Below are 21,775 nucleotides of genomic sequence, written 5' to 3' on the forward strand. Positions count from 1 at the left end.
AAGATTTTGATTTGTACCTGTGGATTATTGTAGATATTTCTTGGTAGGGGGAGGATTGATGTTGCAGGGTATTTGTACTTTTTGCATCCAGTTTAATAGTTGAATATTTTTTTGCGGTATTATCTGGTCGACGTGAACTCTGGCGGTTTGACAATCTCCTCAGCTGACAGTTTAGATGTGTTAAAACTCTTGAGCTGTGATTGATGGAGCAGTCGTACATACATTTTTCTGTTCACCAAAATTATCAGCGATTGGTAATATATTGATTGCTTGAACACAAACGGTTTGTGTTTTTCTGCTATTACAATTGTTTTCCAACGAAAAAGGTCTCATTTGTTTTTTGTGCGTCGATAAACCCTTCCTAACTTACGAGTGGATCGTTTTATTTCGTAGCAATCAAAGTCAAACCAGTCACATGATTTTGAACGAACTTGTTTGTCGACAATCATGCTCATCAACAATACGCCTGAGCGTTTCCTCATATACATCAGACAGCTTGTTTACATTGAATTACGAGTAGGCTTCACTGTCACAGAGAACACTCGATAAGTGAGTTTATGAATTTTACACGATCTATCTTTTTGTAGTTCCGAACGCGTCTGCAAGTCGAGTTAGAAGGAGGAGCTGAGGTGGCAGCCATCGGGCATGAAATGAGCCCATGATCTGAAACGATGGGCGGGTCGATTGAACATTGAATATTTCATACTCCGATCTGGTGATGATGACGTCATGTTGACCTCCCATCCGATGAGTAGGAGAGTGTGTGTTGAGTGCAACCCAACATCACGACCAATCATTACCATCATCACATTCGTTATCACAATCGTTATCATCACCACAATCATCATCATCATCACAATCATCATCACAATCATCATCATCATCACAATCATCATCATCATCACAATCATCATCATCATCACAATCATCATCATCATCATCACAAGGAAAACGACTCAGACAAACGCATCAGCCTCGTCGTTATTGACGACACTCAACTCCACCACCACCACCACCACCACCGTCTCAACAATCATCTTCACCACCACTGTCGAAATCAGTCGGAGCACTTGCCGAACGTCCCCCCCGTCGTCAGCCTGCCCCTGAAGGAACAGAGGCCATCGTCATCATCACTGCCATCATCATTCTTTAAAAATATGCACGCCGATGATGATGATGACCATCATGATAATGAGGACAACAACAACAATAATAATAATAATTATAATAACAATAATCTTCCTCGCGGTAAAGTTGATGATGGTGATGATTGTGATAATAATAAGGAGGGTGACGATGGCGGGGATGATGTCGTCGTCGGTAATGATAACGATTGCTACAAAGATGACGGCGATGATGTCGATGAGAAAAATAATAACAACAACAATAATAACAACAATAATAACAACAACAATAATAACAACAATAATAACAACAACAATAATAACAACAACAACAATAATAATGATAATAATAATAATTTATTACGATTGCAATTGGATAAAAGATTCGATAGCTTTTTATTAATAGATGGCGATGATGATGATGATGATATTAATGATGATGATGGTGATAATATTACTGATGATGATCTTAACAAAAACAACAACAACAACAACACAACTACTTCTACTACTAATAATAATAAAAAAAATACCAATAATAACAAAAGTGGTTATGGTAGTAGTCGTCATCCCGGTGATGGTAATGATGATGATGACGTAGTCATAGTTGTTAATAAAACAGCTTGTTAATATATCATATATTAAAGTGGCACTATATGTTTGTGTGTGTGTGTGTGTGTGTGTGTGTGTGTGTGTGTGTGTGTGTGTGTGTGTGTGTGTGTGTGTGTGTGTGTGTAAATAACGCTAGTGCTATTAAGAGAAAAACATAATCATCATATTATACGTGCTTATTTATTTAATTGTTAATTTGTTTTATTATTTTATTTTATTATTAATAATAATTAAGTTTGTTTACATTCGTATAATAATAATAATAATTATTATTATTATAATTATTATTGTTGTTATTATTATTATTGTTATTATAGTTGTTATTATCAACATAAGTTTTTTCATTTTATTTCATGACCGTCGTTTTTATTATCATTTTGTATTTGTTATTATTATTCATTTTTTGTTTACATTACTACCGTTAATTATTATTATTATTATTGTTAAGATTATTTATTGTTATAATATTATTATTAATTATTGTTATTATTTTTTTTATTATCATTATTATCGCTTGATATTTAGTATTATTTTTGATGTTGTTATAGTTAATATTATCACTGGTATTATTTAGATCATCATCATCATCATCGAGATAATTGATGATCATCACCACCACCATCATCATCCTCACCAACATCATCATCTTCACCAACGGCTATTTTGTTGTTTCTATCATCATCATCCTATATTAATATTATAATTTCTAATGTATATTTTATACACACACGCGTCCATTATATATACATATTTATATATTTATATAAAACCATATATATATATATATATATATATATATATATATACTATAAACTATATAAGTAGCGTAACTTCACCTGTTTATGTTATTTTATTATCATTGTTACATTATTTATAATGATAACAACAACAACAACAATAATAATAATAATATTATTATTATATTGTTGTTGTTGATACCGCCGTTTATGATAATTATAAATGAATATTTATTCTATATTTATTCTTTGTTTTAGTTCATTGCTGTTCTTTGTTGTTGTTGTTGTTGTTGTTGTTGATATTTATTGCATGCAAACAATTATTGTTACTGTTAGTACTATTTTTATTTTATTCTTATTTTAATATCTCTCTCTCTCTCTCTCTCTCTCTCTCTCTCTCTCTCTCTTTCTCTCTATGTTTCTTTCTATATGTATATTGAATTTTTTAATAATTTCATTTATTCAAAATAAGAATAATAATAAAATAAGATTGGCAGTTATTTTTAATAATAATAATAATAGTAATTATTATTACTATTATTATTATAAACATAATAATAATAATTATTATTATTATAGTTTACATAATTCACAATAAACAGGGTTTTGGGATTTGTACAGTAAATGTATGAATACACTTTAAATTACTGTTGTTATTATTATCGTTATTTATAAATAATTATTTTTGTGAAAATAATTTTAATGATTAATAATTATTTAATTAATTTTCAATCGCCATATTTTTTTTTTTTATTAGTATTATTTAAATGAATCGTTCTGACTAATTTATTTCAAATAATTAAATTTATATTGTTACAACTTATTATGTGTTTGTGCATACACACCAACACACACACATCAACACACATACACACACACACACACACAAAAACACACATTACAGTCATCATAATAATAATGATCTTCGTAATAATAGCAACATTAAAAACTTGTTGGTTTTTATAGCCCCAATTATAATATTATAATGTAGAATGTTCTTTTGATACTCACTTATGTATATCGTTACAATTTTTTGTCATCATCATCATCATCGCCATCACCTCAACCAGCATCATTATCAGTACCTATGATATTACTATAATGAATGATTCAATCACACAAAACATCGGCAGTATTATAAATTATTAATTAATTCATTAATTCATCCATTCATCCATTCATATATTCATTCATTCATTCATTCATTCATTCATTCATTTATCCATTCATACTATGAAAAAAATGCTATTTATTTCATTTAGTTTTTTGTTGCTGACTTTTTCATATTAAATAATAATTATAAATATAATAATAATAATAATTACAATTATGATAGTAATAATAATGATACTAACAAAATTATAATTCTAAAAAGTAATAGTTTTGGTATCAATATGATACTACTAATAATAATTGCTATTGTTTCTCTCTCTCTCATGTTGTCAATTACAACGTTCAAATTATTTTATGGTATTCATTTTTATTTTCATTATCTTATTCTGATTCTCCCGCTATGAACATATTATATGTATATATATATATATATATATATATATATATATATATATATATATATGTTTATATATACATATATATGTTTATATATATATACATATTTATATATATATGTATATGGATGTACAAGTACAGTGGTACTATCGATGACGATATTATAGACAGGAGAAAGAGTTACCCTTGCCTCCAAGATTGCGGTACACGGAGCAGTTGGGCTCCCTTCACTGCTGTATGGCTGCGAAACCTGGACGTTCTACCGTCGCCACATTTGTAGGCCCGACCAGTTTCATATGAGGTGCCTGCGTATGATTGCTGGTATCAGGTGGGAAGACAAAGTCCCGAACACAATGATTCTGGCAAAGTGCGATACAATGGGTATAGAATCGCTTTTGCTTCAAACTCAGTTTCGTTGGATAGGGCATGTTATACGTTTGCCAGACACAAAAACTCTCAAGCAGTTCTTTTTTGGTCAACTGGCGCCGGGAAATCGACTGGCTGGTGGCCCTGTACGTAGATATAAAGACAGCTTGAAAGAAAAATGAAAAAATGTGGTTTAGACTCTAATATTCTTTGTGTTGATGCTCTGTGGCGCTCGGAGTGGAGGAAGTTTACCCAGTCGGCAGTTTCCGCCTTCGAACTGGCACGTACTGCTGTCTTCGCTGATTTGACGAAAACAGACGGCCCTAAACGGCGATAGTACAAGTGTATGGATCTGTGGAACATGTGCACGGAAATGTTCGTCAAGATAGGACTCTGCTCATTCTAGGACTCACCGCCGACCAAATTCGTTGATTCGACGATGTACTCCATATACGTATGTATGCATATATATATATATATACATACATATTTATACATATATGTATGTATATAGATATATGTGTGTGTGTGTGTGTGTGGTGTGTGTGTGTACATATATCTGTATATAAGTGTGTGTGTGTGTGTCTGTGTGTGTGTGCGTGCGTGTGTGTGTGTGTGTGTACATATATCTGTTTATAAGTGTGTGTAAAGGGTTATTTATTATTTAGTAATTGATAATACCGCCACGAACATTGGTTTATTAAGAATTAACGTACTTGAAATTAAATGAAATTATTGATTTGTTTGGCGTATTATTATTCTCGTTGTTGATCTGAAGTTGGTTCCTTTGTTGCATTGTTACACGCGACCTCTTCATTTGAAGAACCTGCCACCAAACTAAAAATTTTGTTTTTAAGGTGAAGCCATTTGGCCAATTGAAAATATGCGCCATTGTGATTCAGCCCTTTCTTGCTATGGTTCGAAACGTTCATCGGTTTTTCAATCCTTTTGGACTCGTTTCTGCCAAGTATGCAAAACTTTTTGGCTTGATGGTCAAAAGGACATGTCGTGTTTCTCTTTAAAAGTTAATATCCTATAATGGTAGATAGATATTATAATTTGTGCAATTTTGACATTAACTCATTTTTACAAATAATTGGGTTGTTTAGCGCGTTCTTCAAAAGAGGGGGTCACGCATCATGTTTCACTTGGGTAGATAGATTACATTTTCTCTCTCTCTCTCTTTCCCTATCATACTTCTCTTCTACTGTCTTCTTCTTCTTTCGTACTCTCTCCTCTCCTTTATCTTGTTACCAATCAGCCATTTATTTTGTTATTTTCAGCCCGGCGTTCTCATTATTATTAGGAGGAATGTGTCAGTTTTTCTGTTCATTGTATTTATTTTAAAACTCGCTCTTTCTATTTCCTTCTATCTATCTTCTCTCTCTTCTCTCTATCCTCTCTCTCTCTTCTTCTCTCTACCCTTTCTTTCTTTTACAGAAATTTATTTAGATGGTTATTTAATTTATTTGTTTGTTAAAATTGTTTATCATTGATGAGTATTATTTATTTATTCATACATACATTCACTTTTTGGTTTTTTGTTCATTTCGAGATACATACATGCACACATACATACATACATACATCTATACATGCACGCATACATACATACATACATACATACATCCATACATGCACGCATACATACATACATACATACACGCATACAACATACATACATACATACATAATTTAATTCCTTTTGCATTCTGGATGGAGCTGCTAGATACCTGACTGTGCGAGACCAGGGACATAGATAAAAGTTGAACTCGGAAACGATTGCATGCCTAGCCATGGCTTGTTCATCAAAACGGGTTCATACATACATACATACATACATACATACATACATACATACATACATACATACATACATACATACATACATACATACATACATACATACATACATACATACATACATACATACATACATACATACATACATACATACATACATACATACATACATACATACATACATACATACATACATACATACATACATACATACATACATACATACATACATACATACATACATACATACATACATACATACATACATACATACATACATACATACATACATACATACATACATACATACATACATACATACATACATACATACATACATACATACATACATAGACAGTGGCGGATCTAGACATCTTTGACGTAGGGTAGCAAAATTTTCACGGGAGTGCCAAGATTTGTGGTAGTGTGGCTGACGATCTTTTTTTTTATCGATTTCATACATAAAACGGTCCATTTTCTGACTTTTATTAAAAAGTGCTCACAACGTGGGAGGCCAGTTCTCCCCCGGCTCGCTCTAGATCCGCCTCTGTACATACGTACATACGCACACACATACATAAGTATAGGTACACCTACGTACATAAATATATACACATACGTACAGGCATGCATGCATTCAATGTATATTTCTGGGATTTGTTTTAGAATCCTAACATTTGTACATAACATGCACATTTTCGTTTAATTAATTTTTTGTCGTAATTTCAAGTTTTCTGTTTCTTCGTTCATTCACTCATTCTCTCATTCATTCATTCGTTCTATCATTCATTTCTTTCATTCGTTTGTTTTTTCAATCGATCAGTTACACATTTTTTAAATTTTGTTTCATTTTTAACAATCCAAAAATCCGATTTTAATATATTATATTTTTTTTCAAATACAATTTTAATAATTATAATTAACAATATTAAACTAGGACAACAACAATAATAATAATAATTAGTATAACAATTTTTATGCATTAATTTTTTTGCTTAAATAAATGAATCTTTTATCTTAATAAATTGTCGTTTCTTTTTATTCTATTTTTTAGTTAAATAAAAGAATGAAATTAAACAAAAATAATTATTTTTGTTACTCAGTTAATAATAATAAAATATGTTATGATGTGTGCTAGCGTCGGTCGGCACCAGTCTAACTCTCGCTTTTTCAATCATCTGAAGAAATCTCACTTAGTATTGGCGTAATATGCTCGAATTTTAAGCCTCCAACAACAAACTTAGCAGTCCTCTTCTGGATTGACCGCAAATTAGAAATTAATTTTTTGGATACACCATAAAAAAGACTATTTCAATAGTCTAATCCTGAATGAGTGCATTAGCTAGACTTTTTAAAGTTGTTTTATTTAATGAGCGTCTTATTGTTCTCAACATTAGAAGCTGATTGTGAAATTCACTCATCAATACTTTAATATGGTCATTCATTGACATGTTTTATCCAAAATAACCCCTAAATTTCGGGCGGACTGGCAAAATGAGATATCAGAGTTGCTAATTCTGACAGAGTCAATCTGCAATCTAGCAATTTGCTGCCACGTTCCTGAGTTTTTACGTGATTCAATTTTAGACACAATCTGAATATCATCCGCAAATGTGTGATACTTCAAATTGTATTACTAACAAATCGGACACGTCTGATGTGTAAGGTAGAAACAGAAGTGATCCCAAAACAGAACCCTGAGGTACACCTTGGTTGAGTTCGTAGGTATTTGATGCTTTATTGTTAAATGAAACTTGTTGTTTACGTCCTAAAAGATATGATTCTAACCATTTAAGTGCAACTCCTGAAACTCCGAAAGAATTTTCAAGTTTCTTTAGTAAAGGTTAAAGGTTTCTCTCTCTTTTCCGTTTGCTTCAGAGGTTTCAACGACAAACACACACAACGTACATGAATACGCGTGCAAACCACGCATCATACACAATTTATTTAAATTAATAAGAAAATCATTGGTGTTCATGATGAAGCGTATAGGTCCTATTTCGATTTTACTCATCAGCGCTTATATAGGATATTTAAATTTTTACAATTCTCTGTGTTGAAAAACAGCTGCACCAGTAAGCCAGAATCGATAATATTTGTCCTAATATATTTGTTCAAATGTGCTTTTATTCTGCTTTGTTCTGTCCGTTGATCGTATCATTGTTCAGTTCATTTTCTTCGCCTGTAAAGTCTTTCAATATTATTCTTCTGGTCGGTAATGAAGTTGCAATTCTTTGCTTTTTGTTAATTTGCGGTTGTCTTTGGTCAATGAAGATCGCTTCAGCAATTCTTAGATGGATACGGTTCTTGTCACCATATATTATATATGTTATATAATGTTATATACTATTGCTATGTGTATGTATAAATATATATATATATATATATATATATATATATATATATATATATATATATATATATATGCAAATTTCATTGAAATTGTTTGCCCATTTTGCATTAATTAACTTCTTTATAAGACATTCAACGAGGCGGTATTGTTTGAGTTCATATTTATCTAAAACTGGAATAAAGCTAACAGCGCTGTTTCGGCGTAATGCCATCTTCAGAGCCTAAATATTGTTTAAACATATAATTTAATTAAAATAAATGTCTAATGTAAAATGTGAAAATATAGAAAATAAAATATGTATTAAATTGTGAAATAAATTAACCTTGTTGTAAATATCATAATAACTAAAGTTTATGTAGATTATATAAATAAAATAATGTAATTTAAATAAAATGTTTAGTAAAATAATTAAAATATAGAAATTTTATAAAAGTTTTAACATATATATATATATTCTGTTCATTTTTTTCTTTATATATATATATTACCATGTTATTTTTGTTGTTATTGTTAGTGGCATTGTTGCTGTTGTTTTGAATTTTTGTTCTTTGCATTCTATTATTTTCTGGATCATAGAATTCTTATATCCATTGTTAGTGAGTAGTATAGTGACTCTATTTAGTTCTGTTCTCCTGCTTCCTACATCAGAAGAGTGCGTATAGGCTCGGTTTACAAAAGTAAAAATTGTTCTCTCTAGATAAGCTTTGGCAGCATGCACAATTTCCATTGTTTGTTGCTTTGGTGTATACTGAGGTTTTAAATTCATTATGAGTATTTTGTAAAAGTACGTCAAAGAAAGGCAGTTTATTGTTGTCCAAGATTTCCATAGTAATTTTAATTTTGTGTTTCTCTCACGTGTGACTCTTTATAGCGCCTGTTTGTACGTGCATTGTGAGTCTTCTCGATAACTTGGTCGTCGTCATAGCAATATATTCAGAATTATGGTGCCCACACTCACCAATATTACATTTGAACAAATATATTAGAACAAATATTATCGATTCTGGCTTACTGGTGCAGTTGTTTTTCATCACGAGTGATGACGTTCAATTAAACAGAAAACTAACTAACGCGGAGCATGCTGTGACTTTTATCAATTATATATATCATTTCATCAATCATATAATTATTATATATATTTATATAACAGCAGGCCTAGTACAGAACCCTGCAAACAAAGCCCAACTGAAAGATCTTCTCAACGAGGCTCCCACACACGGAAACGACGACAGACAACTTGTGTGTGTGTGTGTGTGTGTGTGTGTGTGTGTGTGTGTGTGTGTGTGTGTGTGTGTGTGTGTGTAAGCCAGTTAAGTACTTAAGTAATTTAATATAATTGTAATAATGTAATGATGTAAGGTAGTGAAAACAACAAAACAATACAGGTACGATATATTATTATTACTTAAATTAAAAAGTCTACACTAATATACAAATACACTTTTATATATATATATATAGAAAGAGAGAGAGGGAGAGAGAGAGAGAAAAAGGAAGAGAGAGGGTATATAAACAAAAGTAATAATTGCAAAATGTTTCAAACAAACATAATTTACGAACTAATTGAACTGATTACTGATTTGTTTTATATCGTTATTTTATTTTACAAAAATATATATATATATATATATATATATATATATATATATATATATATATATATCGACACTCCATAAATCACAAGTAAAATTTATCTAAAAACCAAAAAAGGACAATCATGCACACATTCATACAATTAAATTCACACACAGACGTAGCAATCCACACACGCACACACACTTAACAAACACACACTCATCGAGACAGATTTAGCAGCATACTTTCAAATACACACACACACACACACGCAAACATTATTTTACAAAAAAATTTCTGAATTGAAATGAATATATATTTGAATTTAAACACACACATAGAAATATACAAACATACAAGTGAATACACACAAAAACTTGCACATACACGTTCAAATAAATACACACACAATTATATAGATATGTACATATATATATATATATATATATATATATATATATATATATATTGTACATATCTATATATATATATATACATATATACATACATATATTGATTTATTTGGCAATATTGAAATATTATTATCATTAATACATTTACATACATAATAATAATATCATTAATACATTTAAACAAATATAAGTGTGTGTGTGTGTGTTTGTGTAGAGAGAGAGAGAGATAGAGATGGAGAGGGAGAAAGAGAGCAAAAACATACATAAGTCATCATTCAAAAAATTTATTAAATATAAATTGATAATAAGTGTTGGTATTCTTGTGGAGAAGCATACATAAATAATGGAAATAATAAACAATGAAAATATGTTATGAAACATTAAAAAAACAAATCAAATCATTGAACAGTAATCAAGAATGTTGTTTGTTCACTCATTTGCCTGCAAAATTATCGATCCGCTCACTCATTCACCCACTCATTCATCAAACATTAATAACAACAAGCAGTGGCGGATCTACGAGTGGGAGCAGCATCATTATTAAAAGTTTGTTAAACTCATTTTTGACACATGGAAACGCCGTCATAAGTTGAAAATGGACCGAAACTTGGCGTGACAAGCCGAAAACGTTGGTTAATTTTTTGCCCCATACCACCAACTTTGTTTGATCCGCACCTGGTGACAAGAAATTTATTGATGAAATGCAACAATTTTTTGGCATAAAACAGTTGTAGCACACATAATTTATAATATAAAATACATTTATATATATATATATATATACAATATATATATATGTATATATATATATATATATATATATACATACAAATGTTTGATTTCATCAATACAACGATACTTAAAATGGATGAAAATAATAATTTGTGTCATCATCGTCATTATCATAATATACTTGACAATACCATTTATGAAATCATCGGCTGTGCTAGATTTACGTATAAGCTGAACAATCGGTTCGGTGACTTAGGGCCGGCCCCGCTCATCTGGGAGCCCGAAAAATTATCCAATGGTAGACCCTTTCAATAGGCTCTACCATAATTTTCATTCAAATTTTTCATTATTAAAATATGAATGGAAGTCCAAGCATAAAAGTTATTTGATGGTGTGTATAATTGAGGACTGGTCGGATAGGAGCGATGAACGTTTCGAATGGTTATGTTTTATTTGTGGACTCTCTAGTTTGATGAACTTCACAAAACGATCCAGTTGCAGCAAAACCCCAAATTAGTCTGGAGGTAGAAAACTGTATGTTTCAATTTTTAATTTTTATAGGTTCCAGAAAAATGTCTAATTATTTTGAAGATTAAAAAAATACTCTTGATCTTTAAAACACTTTCACTCATTAATAAAAACTATCATTTTTTGTTATATATAAATTTAAATTTCACACTATAAGTTTCTAGAAATCATATTTTGGGCCGAGTTATAATATATAAACTTATAAAGCTAATTAAGGGCTCCAAATCCAAGATAGCTGGCATCGGTTTTATATTTAATTAATAATTATTATTATTATTATCATTAATATCACCTTTCCTTTATGCGTATTTAATGATCATGTGGATTAATATCATTAATATTTTCATATAAACAAACACACACACACACACACACACATACATATATGTGTATATTAAAGTGACACATCATTATCATCATCATCATCATCCTCTCCTCTTAATGTTTATCATGTAAATCTTCACAATCATGATGACATCATACTTTTTCTTACCGAAATCATCTTCCCACCAACCATCATCATCTCGTTAGAGTTATTTTTCATCATTATTATTAATCATCACCACCACCGCCATCCTTCACCATTTAGCATTCATATTTTTGAACATCACATCATTCATATCATATCTGTCGTCATCGCTAACACCAACGACATTATTATTATTATTTTTATTATTATTTCTAAAATAATAATTATTATTATTGTAAATATTATTATTTCTATAATTATCATTATCAACAACATCGCCCGGATAAGGATGAGCGTAGCATATCTTCATCGAGTTTTCCCCGCCACCCTCACCATCGTCATCATCATCATCATTCCTTGACGAACGGCGATGATGACGATGGCGATGATGGCCGTGGTGAAGTTTATTCATTAATAAACCTTTTATTGATTTTTTCTTGCTATTGTTATTATTGCTGCTGCTATTATTATTATTATTATTATTGTAGTTGTTGTTGCTGTTGCTGTTGTAACTGTTATTATCGGTGTTATCGTGAATGATGAAGTGATGACTTTTGTAATTATTTTGAGTTGAAAATATAAATTTATCATTATCATCATTACTGTTAATAATGAAATTATTATTTTTATTTATAATGTTATTATTATTGTTGTTGTTGCTGTTGTTGTTATTATTATTATTATTATTATTATTATTCCTCAACGAAGCCTCATTCAGATAATTGCTTCTAGAATAAAATCTCCACAAATCATTGTCGTCATCAAAATTGTTATTATTATTATTATTCTTGTAATTAATATTACTATTGTTGTTATTTTTATTGTTATTCACGTGAATTCCGGTTATTAACGTAGAGGTTGTTGTTGTTGTTGGTTTTTCGTTCTCTTTGTTACTTGGGTTCATATTAGTAAATGATAATGATGATTTGAGTTTATTATTATTATTATTGTTATTATTATTATTATTGTTATTATTATTATTATTGTTGTTGTTGTTGTTGTTGTTATTCTTGTGGAAGTTATCTTTTTTGCCGCTATAAGTGTTATACTTATTGTGGTAAATAGTCGGATTATCATCATCATCATCATCATTATTATTGTTGTTATTATTGTTTTTTACCTTTGTCGTCTTGCTGACACCAGCTGAACGACTTCTTCTGTGCATTTTAACCTCATTCTCATTATTATTATTATTATTGTTGTTGTTGTTTTTATTATTATTATTATTATTACTATAACTAGCAGTAGCATAAGCATTGTGTATCATATAGCTAGATATGTCCATACCATTATTGGTTTGGTCTCTGAAGTTATTATTGTTCTTATTATTTTTATTATTATTACTATCATTCCTATTTAAAGTAACTTCTTCGGCGTATTTGTTGAATATGACGACGTCATCCACACTACGCTGATTATTTTTTTTATCAATCCTTTTATTACTTTTATTATTGTTATTATTGCTATTACTATTATTGTTACTACTGTTATTATTATTACTATTATTATTATTATTTTCATTATATTTTCTCTTTTCAGCGCTGTAGTACAGTCCGCCAGTCTCCCCCCGGATCTTCATCGTCTCCAACTCACCGATTGAAAACCCCCTGTTACTGTAGGCATTATTAGTACCAGTGACGTCGTTAGGGATGACGTCATCGTGACGGCGGCCACTTTTAGGGATGTGCTGGTTCGGTATACTGCTGCTGTTGTCGTTTCTAATTATGAGGGTGCTGTCGACGTTCCTACCATACTGCGCTCTGATGTCGTTCAGGTCTATTTGTCCAATGTAAGTTGACGGCGATGAAGTCTGGATGAGTTTGTATTATTATTTGTTAGTACTATCATCATTATCACTATGGTCATTATTATTATTATTATTATTATTGTTGTTGTTGTTATTATCATTTAATGTAGTAGTATTAGTAGTAGCAGCAGCTGTAGGGATAGTGCAATGGTTAAGACGCCTGGTCCTGCTGGGTTCGAAAACAAACAGATCCCTGCCGGTCAAATGCATGCGTGTGTGAGTGATGGGTGGATTCACATACATTCACATGCCCTGTACGTGTGTTTGTGTGTGTTTTTTGTGTGCGCGTGCGCGTGCGTGTGTTGTTCAGACCTCTGAATTGTGCAAGACAATGCATGGCAACGACAACAACAATTATAACAAAAATAATAATTTTATTATTATTATTATTATTATTTTATTATTGTGCAACCTTTTTATGATGGAGCCAATTGAAGAGAGGACAGCTGAGACATCCCAGGCTGTAAATAATTGTTGATGTGATGAAGAAGATGGAGATGATGATGATGATGATTGTAGTAGTAGTAGTAGTAGTTGTGATGGTTGCTGCTTGTAGTCTTGGGTGGTTGTTGTTGTAGATGACATCCTTATCGTCATCATTGTTGTTGTTGTTGTTGCTTATGTAGTTGTTTCTGTAAGATCTGATGAATCTTTTTTTCAGATGTTGGTTGATAATTTCGTGGTTGTTTTGAAGCGGTGATAATAACAATGATGATGAAGATGATGATGAATATTTTGAAGACAGATTCGATGATAACGATGAAGATGGTAACATTTCTTCACCATTATTATTCCTGTAAGACTTGTCAAATTGTAGATTGCGAGCGAGAAGAGCAGAGGAGAAGAGGATCATTATTATGAAAATCATCGTCATCATCATTATTCGATTGGTGTTAATCATTTTTTCATAGCCTGTTTTAAATAAAAAAAAACTGGTGAAATTTTTATGATTATTAATAGCAACAGTTATATTATTAAAATATCAAGTGATATTGTTATTCTTTAATAATCAATAACTAAGTTAATATTTCACCTTTAAGTGTTAAAAAATTCTAATTAATTAATTAATTAATTAATCAATTAAATTAAATAAAAATTATTTATAAGATTTAAAATATTATTTTTTACTGGGAAACAATGAAAAATAATCATTTTTTGCATAATCAATTTAAAAAATTAATCATCTATTTTAATTTTAGAATATCGTTCAATTAATGATCAATAAATATGAATATATTAAAATAAATTTTAAAATATAACAAAGTAAGAAAATTATTACACACAGTACGTATTGTATAGAATAGAATAAAGTACTATAGTGGTGTATTGTCATATACCGGCCAAAAAAGAAATCTAGATTTTTATTCAGGATTAAAAAATGAAAAACATTGTAAACTTAAAATCGGATCAAATTTTTAAAATTTTATTATAAAAAATACAAAAATTTTTAAGAATAAAAACGAGAAAGTCGTTTTGAACGCCAAAATTATGTGAATAAATTCAAATACAGTGTAATAAAGGTAAGCATTTTAGCAAATTTAATTTAGATTGAGGTCGTGACTTCTATTTCAAAGGTTTTTTGTAAAATTTTGCGTTTTAATAAAAAATTAAATAAAAAATATAAACAAATATTTATTAAATTAATAAAGTTTTAATTTATAAATTTAAACAAATGCGGCAGTTAAAAAAAAATTTACAAAAAATAATTACCGAATGTTGTACATGACACTAATTTGAAAATTCAAACGTCCAGGTAAAACAAAGGATTTGAACACTTACTGAAACTTAATGTGATCATCAATATTTCAATTTATTATTTGCAATTAATTGAAAACACTATTTGACAGCATGGAAACAAAAATGTTTTATTAGACATCTCAATATAAAGTTAAAAACAATAAAAAATATTATAAATAATATGAAACTTTCAAGAAGAAAACCATATAATTAGAAGATGCATTTAAAAATATTCAGTGCTACAAAAATGTTTTAAAGTTCAAACTAAACGTTAATTTAATCAGAATAGCATCAGTTTCTTTTTATTCTTTTTCGAATTTTGTGACTAATTCAAACAAAATGGTTCTTATTTTAAGATTTTCGGCATCGTTCACTTTTTTATTCCATCTGACAGCATTCTTGTTGTATCTGTTCACGTTGTACCAAGATTACGGACCCCTAAATAGCCCCCAACGAAATAGCAAATTGTTTGGGGGCCGGTTTAGATTTTTAACATTCTGGAACTTGGTTACTCTTTTTTTTATAACAATTTTTATTTACACTAATTTGTTCACTGAGGAGGTTTCTTAGTACTACCATCCTGTCTTTAATCTCAGAATGCTTAGTTAGATTTAGATAGAAATTTGCACTTTTCAAATTAGCTTTTTTGTCTAATTTTATTGTTTTAATTAATTGATTTATTGTTTATTCATTTATTTAAATTTTAAATAAAAGATTCAAATTTTTTGATTGTAATTTTTGTTAATTGTTTGAGTAATAATTGAGTTAACTAAGTAGTGTTAATTTATTTTTATAATGTTATCATCTTTGTAAAATAATTAAATTGATCAATTAGTTAATTAATTATTCAAAACTTTCGCTTAATTTATTTTTTATCATTAATAAAATTAAAGTAAATAAATGTCATCATCTCAGATAATACAGTTCATTTATTTTGCACTATCCTTGGTAAGGACAGCATGGTTCATCATGCATTCCCACCCTTTTTCCTCTTCTCCTAGGCCTCCATCATTATCATCATTACCATCACAATCATCATCACCACCGCCGCCATCATCTTCAACTGATTCTAAGATATGGCATCTGTTCAGTGCATCAATCATCTTTCCAACATCTATGGTTGTTATTATTATTATTGTTGTTGTTGTTGTTGTTGATATTAAAATTTTTTTCTCTCTATATATATCAAATGAAAACTGATACTTCAGTTGAGAACTGATTAATTCATTAATTTGGTTGTTCATCCATCCATTCATTCATTGATACAATTATCAATTCATTCATGGATACGTCCAGTCATTCATCTACATATTCATTTATTAATTCATTTTTTTCATTTGTTCATGGTAATTAAATTCAATTAACCATTGATTCCTCAATTAATCAGTCATTTTTTTTTATTCATTCATTCATTTGTTCATCTTCTCATTCATCCATTCCTTCACTCATTTACTCGTCAGTTTGTTGGTTCCACTTTTTGGATATTGTACGCCATAGATAGGGAGGTGATATATCCAAAGAGTCTCGATGCCATTCTGCCATTTTGGTTCAATCATTTGCTGGTTGGTTGATTGGTTGGTTGGTGGGTTGGTTGGTTGGTTAATTAAATGATTGCTTGTTTAATGATTATATTGATTGATTGACACATGCACGCACAAACAAACACACATGCACGAACACACGCACACAAACACACTCACAGCATTCGATAACAATCCCTCTAACACTGGCGGATCGATATATCATCAAAACCTGTTACCCTGAATTCAAGCGGGGAATTTCCGCCACTCTCCTCTTCATGGCTACATATTTATTATGGTGAGAATTATGCTTATTATTATTATGCTTATTATTATTATTATTATGTTTATTGTTGTTGTAATTATTATTTATTCCTACGTTTATATATAAGTAAAATAAATAGATACATCTATCTTGAATGTACGTGATTAGTATATATACGCATATTCAAACATACACATACACACACACGCGCGCATACATATACTTGCTTCATACACACAAACAGGCTACTTTTTGTATCGTCTGTCAGCGGTGTTTGGGTTTATCCAATATTCAACGTTCTTGACACAACAAAAAAGACAATCTTTATTCTTATTTGTGCTCTTTTATTTTCCGGTTTCTATGGAGTAGGAAATGCATTAAATAAATTATTATGGGGTTAGTCCGGTCGGTTGTTGATTGATTGATTAGTTGGTTAACTGATTGATTGATTCATTACTTGTTTGTTTGATTTATTGATTGAGTGAGTGAGTGAGTGAGTGAGTGAGTGAGTGAGTGAGTGAGTGACCGGATCCGATTGCCAAGATATCCCTGTCTTTCAAATGCACGTGTTTGTTGTTGATGCTTCTGAAAAATATTGAAAAGAGAATTGTATTAAATGAACAAATTGATTGATGAAGCGACTAACTGGCAGAATGGCTGGCTAAATAGATGGATGGCTGAATGAATGGATGGCTGGCTGGCTAAATGGATGAATGCATGGATGGCTGGCTAGCTGGCTGACACAAAATTTCTCATCTATAAACAGGTTGTCCTAACGATAGTAACTCCCCAACAACAGCAGTCAACGACGGTAGGATTAAAAGAAATTAGGAAGATTTTTAATAATAGTAATAATTAATATTTTATTATTATTATATATTATAATAGTAGTAATAATATTAACAACAACACCTACAATAGTGAATAATTTAACAATAATAATAAAATGTACATATATATATGTATGTAAAGACATTTATATATATATATATATACTAAGTTGCCTCAATCGATAAAATAAGACCTAAACTTTTGTATAAAATAATTTTAAAACAAACAAAACGAATTCGTATTTAATAAAAAAGCATATTTTGAATGAAGCATAAAGTTTAATTACTGTTTTCTACGTTGCTTAATTACAAAATAGAAATTTCCTGAAATACTGGTTATTTATAATGTTCAAATTTGATATTGACAGACACACTGCTATGAAACAGTTTGTTGATCAATTCAAAGCTTTCTCGTAAACTATATTTTTTGTTTTGTTTTGTGGTGCGTAAACAAACAAACAAATGAGACGGTTTTCCGACTTATAATTATCCATGCGTGAAACAGGAAACTCCAAATTAATTCCGCAAACTTTTAACGATTGTCCTTGCGATTTATTTATGGTCAGCGCGAAGGCCAGACGTACTGGAAATTGTAAGCGTTTAAAATCAAATGGTAAATCCGTTAGAATCATCGGTATTTTCGGAATCAAGGCATCCTCTCCTTTGTATTTTTTTTATGGTTGTTGCCTCAATGATGTTATTCATCAGCCTTTCCATAGCCAGTCTTGTTCCATTGCACGGTCGAGGTTGATTAATGCTACGGAGCATAATGACAACTGATCCTATTTTAAACTGCAAATTGTGAGGTTTCAGACAATTCCAGTGAATTTAAAACTCCGTGGGATAGTTGGCTACGTCATCCTGGTTCATAACAGTGTCGGCTGATTTGAAGGACACCAACTGTCTTGAAAGAGAATTTTGAATAGTCGCTATTGAGATTTTCGACATCTTTATTTTTCGCCGCTAATATTGCTCGTTCACCCAGCAATTATGGTTATTGAACTTTTGCGCTAATAGACGCTAAAAAGCTTGCGGCTTATTTGTCTTAATATATGACTGTACTTATCCGTATATATTTGTTTATCTTGTAAGTATATGTATTTATGTTTATATATATGTGTGTATGTATGTATATATATATATATATGAAACTGACAATTATATATCATATTTTGAAAAGGTGGCTGGGCTCGATAAGTCTCAAGGACTCCTCACAGCCATCCCGTGTTTTTTACTTAGATATACTCAAGAATGAAAAAAATAGTTTGGCTAAGCTGGCAAGCGTATCATCGTTAGAATGGGTGGCTCTGAAAAGAGCCGTTTGTCTTGTCTTTATTTCAGTGGTCGATTACTTTGAGCTGGTGTACTTGGTGACGGCCTTGGTGCCTTCGCTGACGGCGTGCTTGGCCAACTCGCCGGGCAACAGAAGCCTGACGGCCGTCTGGATTTCTCTGCTGGTGATTGTGGATCTCTTGTTGTAGTGGGCGAGGCGAGAAGCTTCGGCTGCGATTCGTTCAAAGATGTCATTGACGAACGAATTCATTATTGACATGGCTTTGCCGCTGATGCCCGTGTCCGGGTGAACCTGCTTCAGCACTTTGTATATGTATATAAAGTAGCTTTCCTTTCGCCTTCTCTTGTGCTTCTTGTCCGTGCTGCGAGCAGCTTTCGCCTTGCTGGCGGCCTTCTTAGCTCCCTTGCTGGCAGGCTTTGGTGGCATTGTTCAAGAACGAATAAGTAAAATATAAAAAAAAGGAGAGGCGAGTACGCATTCGCAGTGATGGCGTTTAACCCTCGCAGACCGATATATATGAGCGAGCTAGGTGAGTGAATAGATCACGTGGTTTGCTAACGTATTTACGAGCGAGATAGTTTGCCTGTGAGAGAGCGTGCTTGTGAGCGAGAGGGTAGAGAAAGAACAAAGAAAGGTGATAGATCCGCGCGCGCCTAATTTTGAATTTTATTTGAGTTATGCTAAATAAAAATCGGTCGATATTTTGACGAATTAATAAATATTTGAATGAAAAACTAAGTCAAAAAAAGATTTAACTTAAACTAATGCATAAACAATAAGTAATATAACGTCTATACACGTGGCAAACGTGTGTGTGTGTGTGTGTGTGTGTGTGTGTGTGTGTGTGCACGTATGTAGAACAATTGCACAATGCCTAAAAACCTACAGCAATATTATACCGACATGTAGTAAATGAATGTGCAAGTATACATTTACAAGCTGCCGCTCATTGATTGGTTGTAAATGCGTATTGCATCACGTGATATATTAAAATAACTATCCGAGAGTTACTAGCATGCAGTCGAGGGATATATAAACATAGTATTTGTCGAAAATTAAGTATCGTTTGCAGTAATATAGAGAGATTCTTTCTTTTGCCAATTTGCTTTGAACAACATTATTGAAAAATGTCTGGAAGAGGAAAGGGCGGCAAGGTCAAAGGAAAGGCCAAGAGCAGATCGAGCAGAGCCGGATTGCAGTTCCCGGTAGGAAGAATACACAGGCTGTTGCGCAAAGGCAACTACGCCGAGAGAGTTGGAGCCGGAGCGCCCGTATACTTAGCAGCGGTCATGGAGTATTTGGCGGCCGAAGTTTTGGAGTTGGCCGGAAACGCCGCCAGAGACAACAAAAAGACTCGTATCATCCCTCGCCATCTTCAGTTGGCCATAAGAAACGATGAAGAGTTAAACAAACTCCTGGCCGGAGTCACCATCGCCCAGGGTGGCGTTCTTCCAAACATCCAAGCCGTCCTCTTGCCCAAGAAGACTGCCAAGGTCGGCGGAAGCGGTTCCGCCTCTACTGGAGGAGCCAGTCAGGCTAGTCAAGCCAAGTAAAAAAGTACCCCGACCACACCACCACCATAACAAAAGGCTCTTTTCAGAGCCGCCCAATTTTAACGACTGTTTGCCTGCTCTTTTGCTATTGCTTCCGCCAATTTTTTTTTTATAGACATTGTTTCGTTGCCAAGCATTCCTATGGTTAGGGATTCGAGAATATAGACGAATCTATTTTTATGCACCTAACTTTTTAACTGATTAACAACGGCTGATGTTCTTGCGCTTTCAATAATGCTGCTAATGAATTGACTCGAGGTGCTTCAGCTGTCACCAACAAATTTCATAAGCAACAAAAATAATTTTAATCATCGATATGAAATCGTATTGAAAGTTCCTTCGCTGATTAAATTTGCCGATTTATTTACATTATAGACATGAAATGATGGGAATAATTATTGTAGTTTACCTTCTTTAAATAGATAATGCAATCAAATTGACGCCGTGCAGTTAGCTTTGTGCACGTTATTTAGCAAAAAATTGCTTCAGCTCTTTCCTATCTAACGTAATAAAGCTAATGCAATCATTCTGATTAACCGAAGGAGGCC

The 21,775-nt window shown here is 31.5% G+C and overlaps 6 protein-coding genes across 6 annotated transcripts; 2 read left to right on the forward strand and 4 right to left on the reverse strand.

Moving 5' to 3' along the window:
• Positions 1–5,103: 5,103 nt before the first annotated feature.
• On the reverse strand, positions 5,104–6,146 carry HELRODRAFT_172827 (hypothetical protein; the record flags this gene model as incomplete). Its single annotated transcript, XM_009019456.1, has 2 exons — positions 5,104–5,364; positions 6,087–6,146. The coding sequence occupies 2 exons, from the start codon at positions 6,144–6,146 to the stop codon at positions 5,104–5,106; spliced, it is 321 nt and encodes a 106-aa protein (XP_009017704.1).
• A 5,557-nt stretch (positions 6,147–11,703) lies between these two features.
• HELRODRAFT_191776 (hypothetical protein) lies at positions 11,704–15,385 on the reverse strand (the record flags this gene model as incomplete). Its single annotated transcript, XM_009019457.1, has 5 exons — positions 15,361–15,385; positions 15,320–15,339; positions 14,441–14,945; positions 13,342–14,031; positions 11,704–11,742 (listed from the first exon to the last, which is right to left on the reverse strand). Exons 3-5 carry the CDS (start codon positions 14,927–14,929, stop codon positions 11,704–11,706), a joined length of 1,218 nt encoding a protein of 405 aa, XP_009017705.1. The 5' UTR covers positions 14,930–14,945; positions 15,320–15,339; positions 15,361–15,385.
• An 848-nt stretch (positions 15,386–16,233) lies between these two features.
• Positions 16,234–17,945, forward strand: HELRODRAFT_136306 (hypothetical protein; the record flags this gene model as incomplete). Its single annotated transcript, XM_009019458.1, has 4 exons — positions 16,234–16,272; positions 17,226–17,327; positions 17,468–17,583; positions 17,795–17,945. Coding segments are annotated over 4 exons (408 nt in total), but the record flags the coding sequence as incomplete, so codon positions are not given.
• Positions 17,946–18,775: 830 nt separating this feature from the next.
• On the reverse strand, positions 18,776–19,012 carry HELRODRAFT_79111 (hypothetical protein; the record flags this gene model as incomplete). The annotated part of the gene is made up of 1 exon (XM_009019459.1): positions 18,776–19,012. The coding sequence occupies one exon, from the start codon at positions 19,010–19,012 to the stop codon at positions 18,776–18,778; it is 237 nt and encodes a 78-aa protein (XP_009017707.1).
• Positions 19,013–19,728: 716 nt separating this feature from the next.
• On the reverse strand, positions 19,729–19,923 carry HELRODRAFT_79434 (hypothetical protein; the record flags this gene model as incomplete). The annotated part of the gene is made up of 1 exon (XM_009019460.1): positions 19,729–19,923. One exon carries the CDS (start codon positions 19,921–19,923, stop codon positions 19,729–19,731), a length of 195 nt encoding a protein of 64 aa, XP_009017708.1.
• A 902-nt stretch (positions 19,924–20,825) lies between these two features.
• Positions 20,826–21,089, forward strand: HELRODRAFT_147889 (hypothetical protein; the record flags this gene model as incomplete). Its single annotated transcript, XM_009019461.1, has 1 exon — positions 20,826–21,089. A coding segment is annotated over one exon (264 nt), but the record flags the coding sequence as incomplete, so codon positions are not given.
• Positions 21,090–21,775: the final 686 nt, after the last annotated feature.

Source organism: Helobdella robusta (genome assembly GCF_000326865.2).
Source record: "Helobdella robusta unplaced genomic scaffold HELROscaffold_24, whole genome shotgun sequence".
Classification (NCBI taxonomy): Eukaryota; Metazoa; Annelida; class Clitellata; order Rhynchobdellida; family Glossiphoniidae; genus Helobdella; species Helobdella robusta.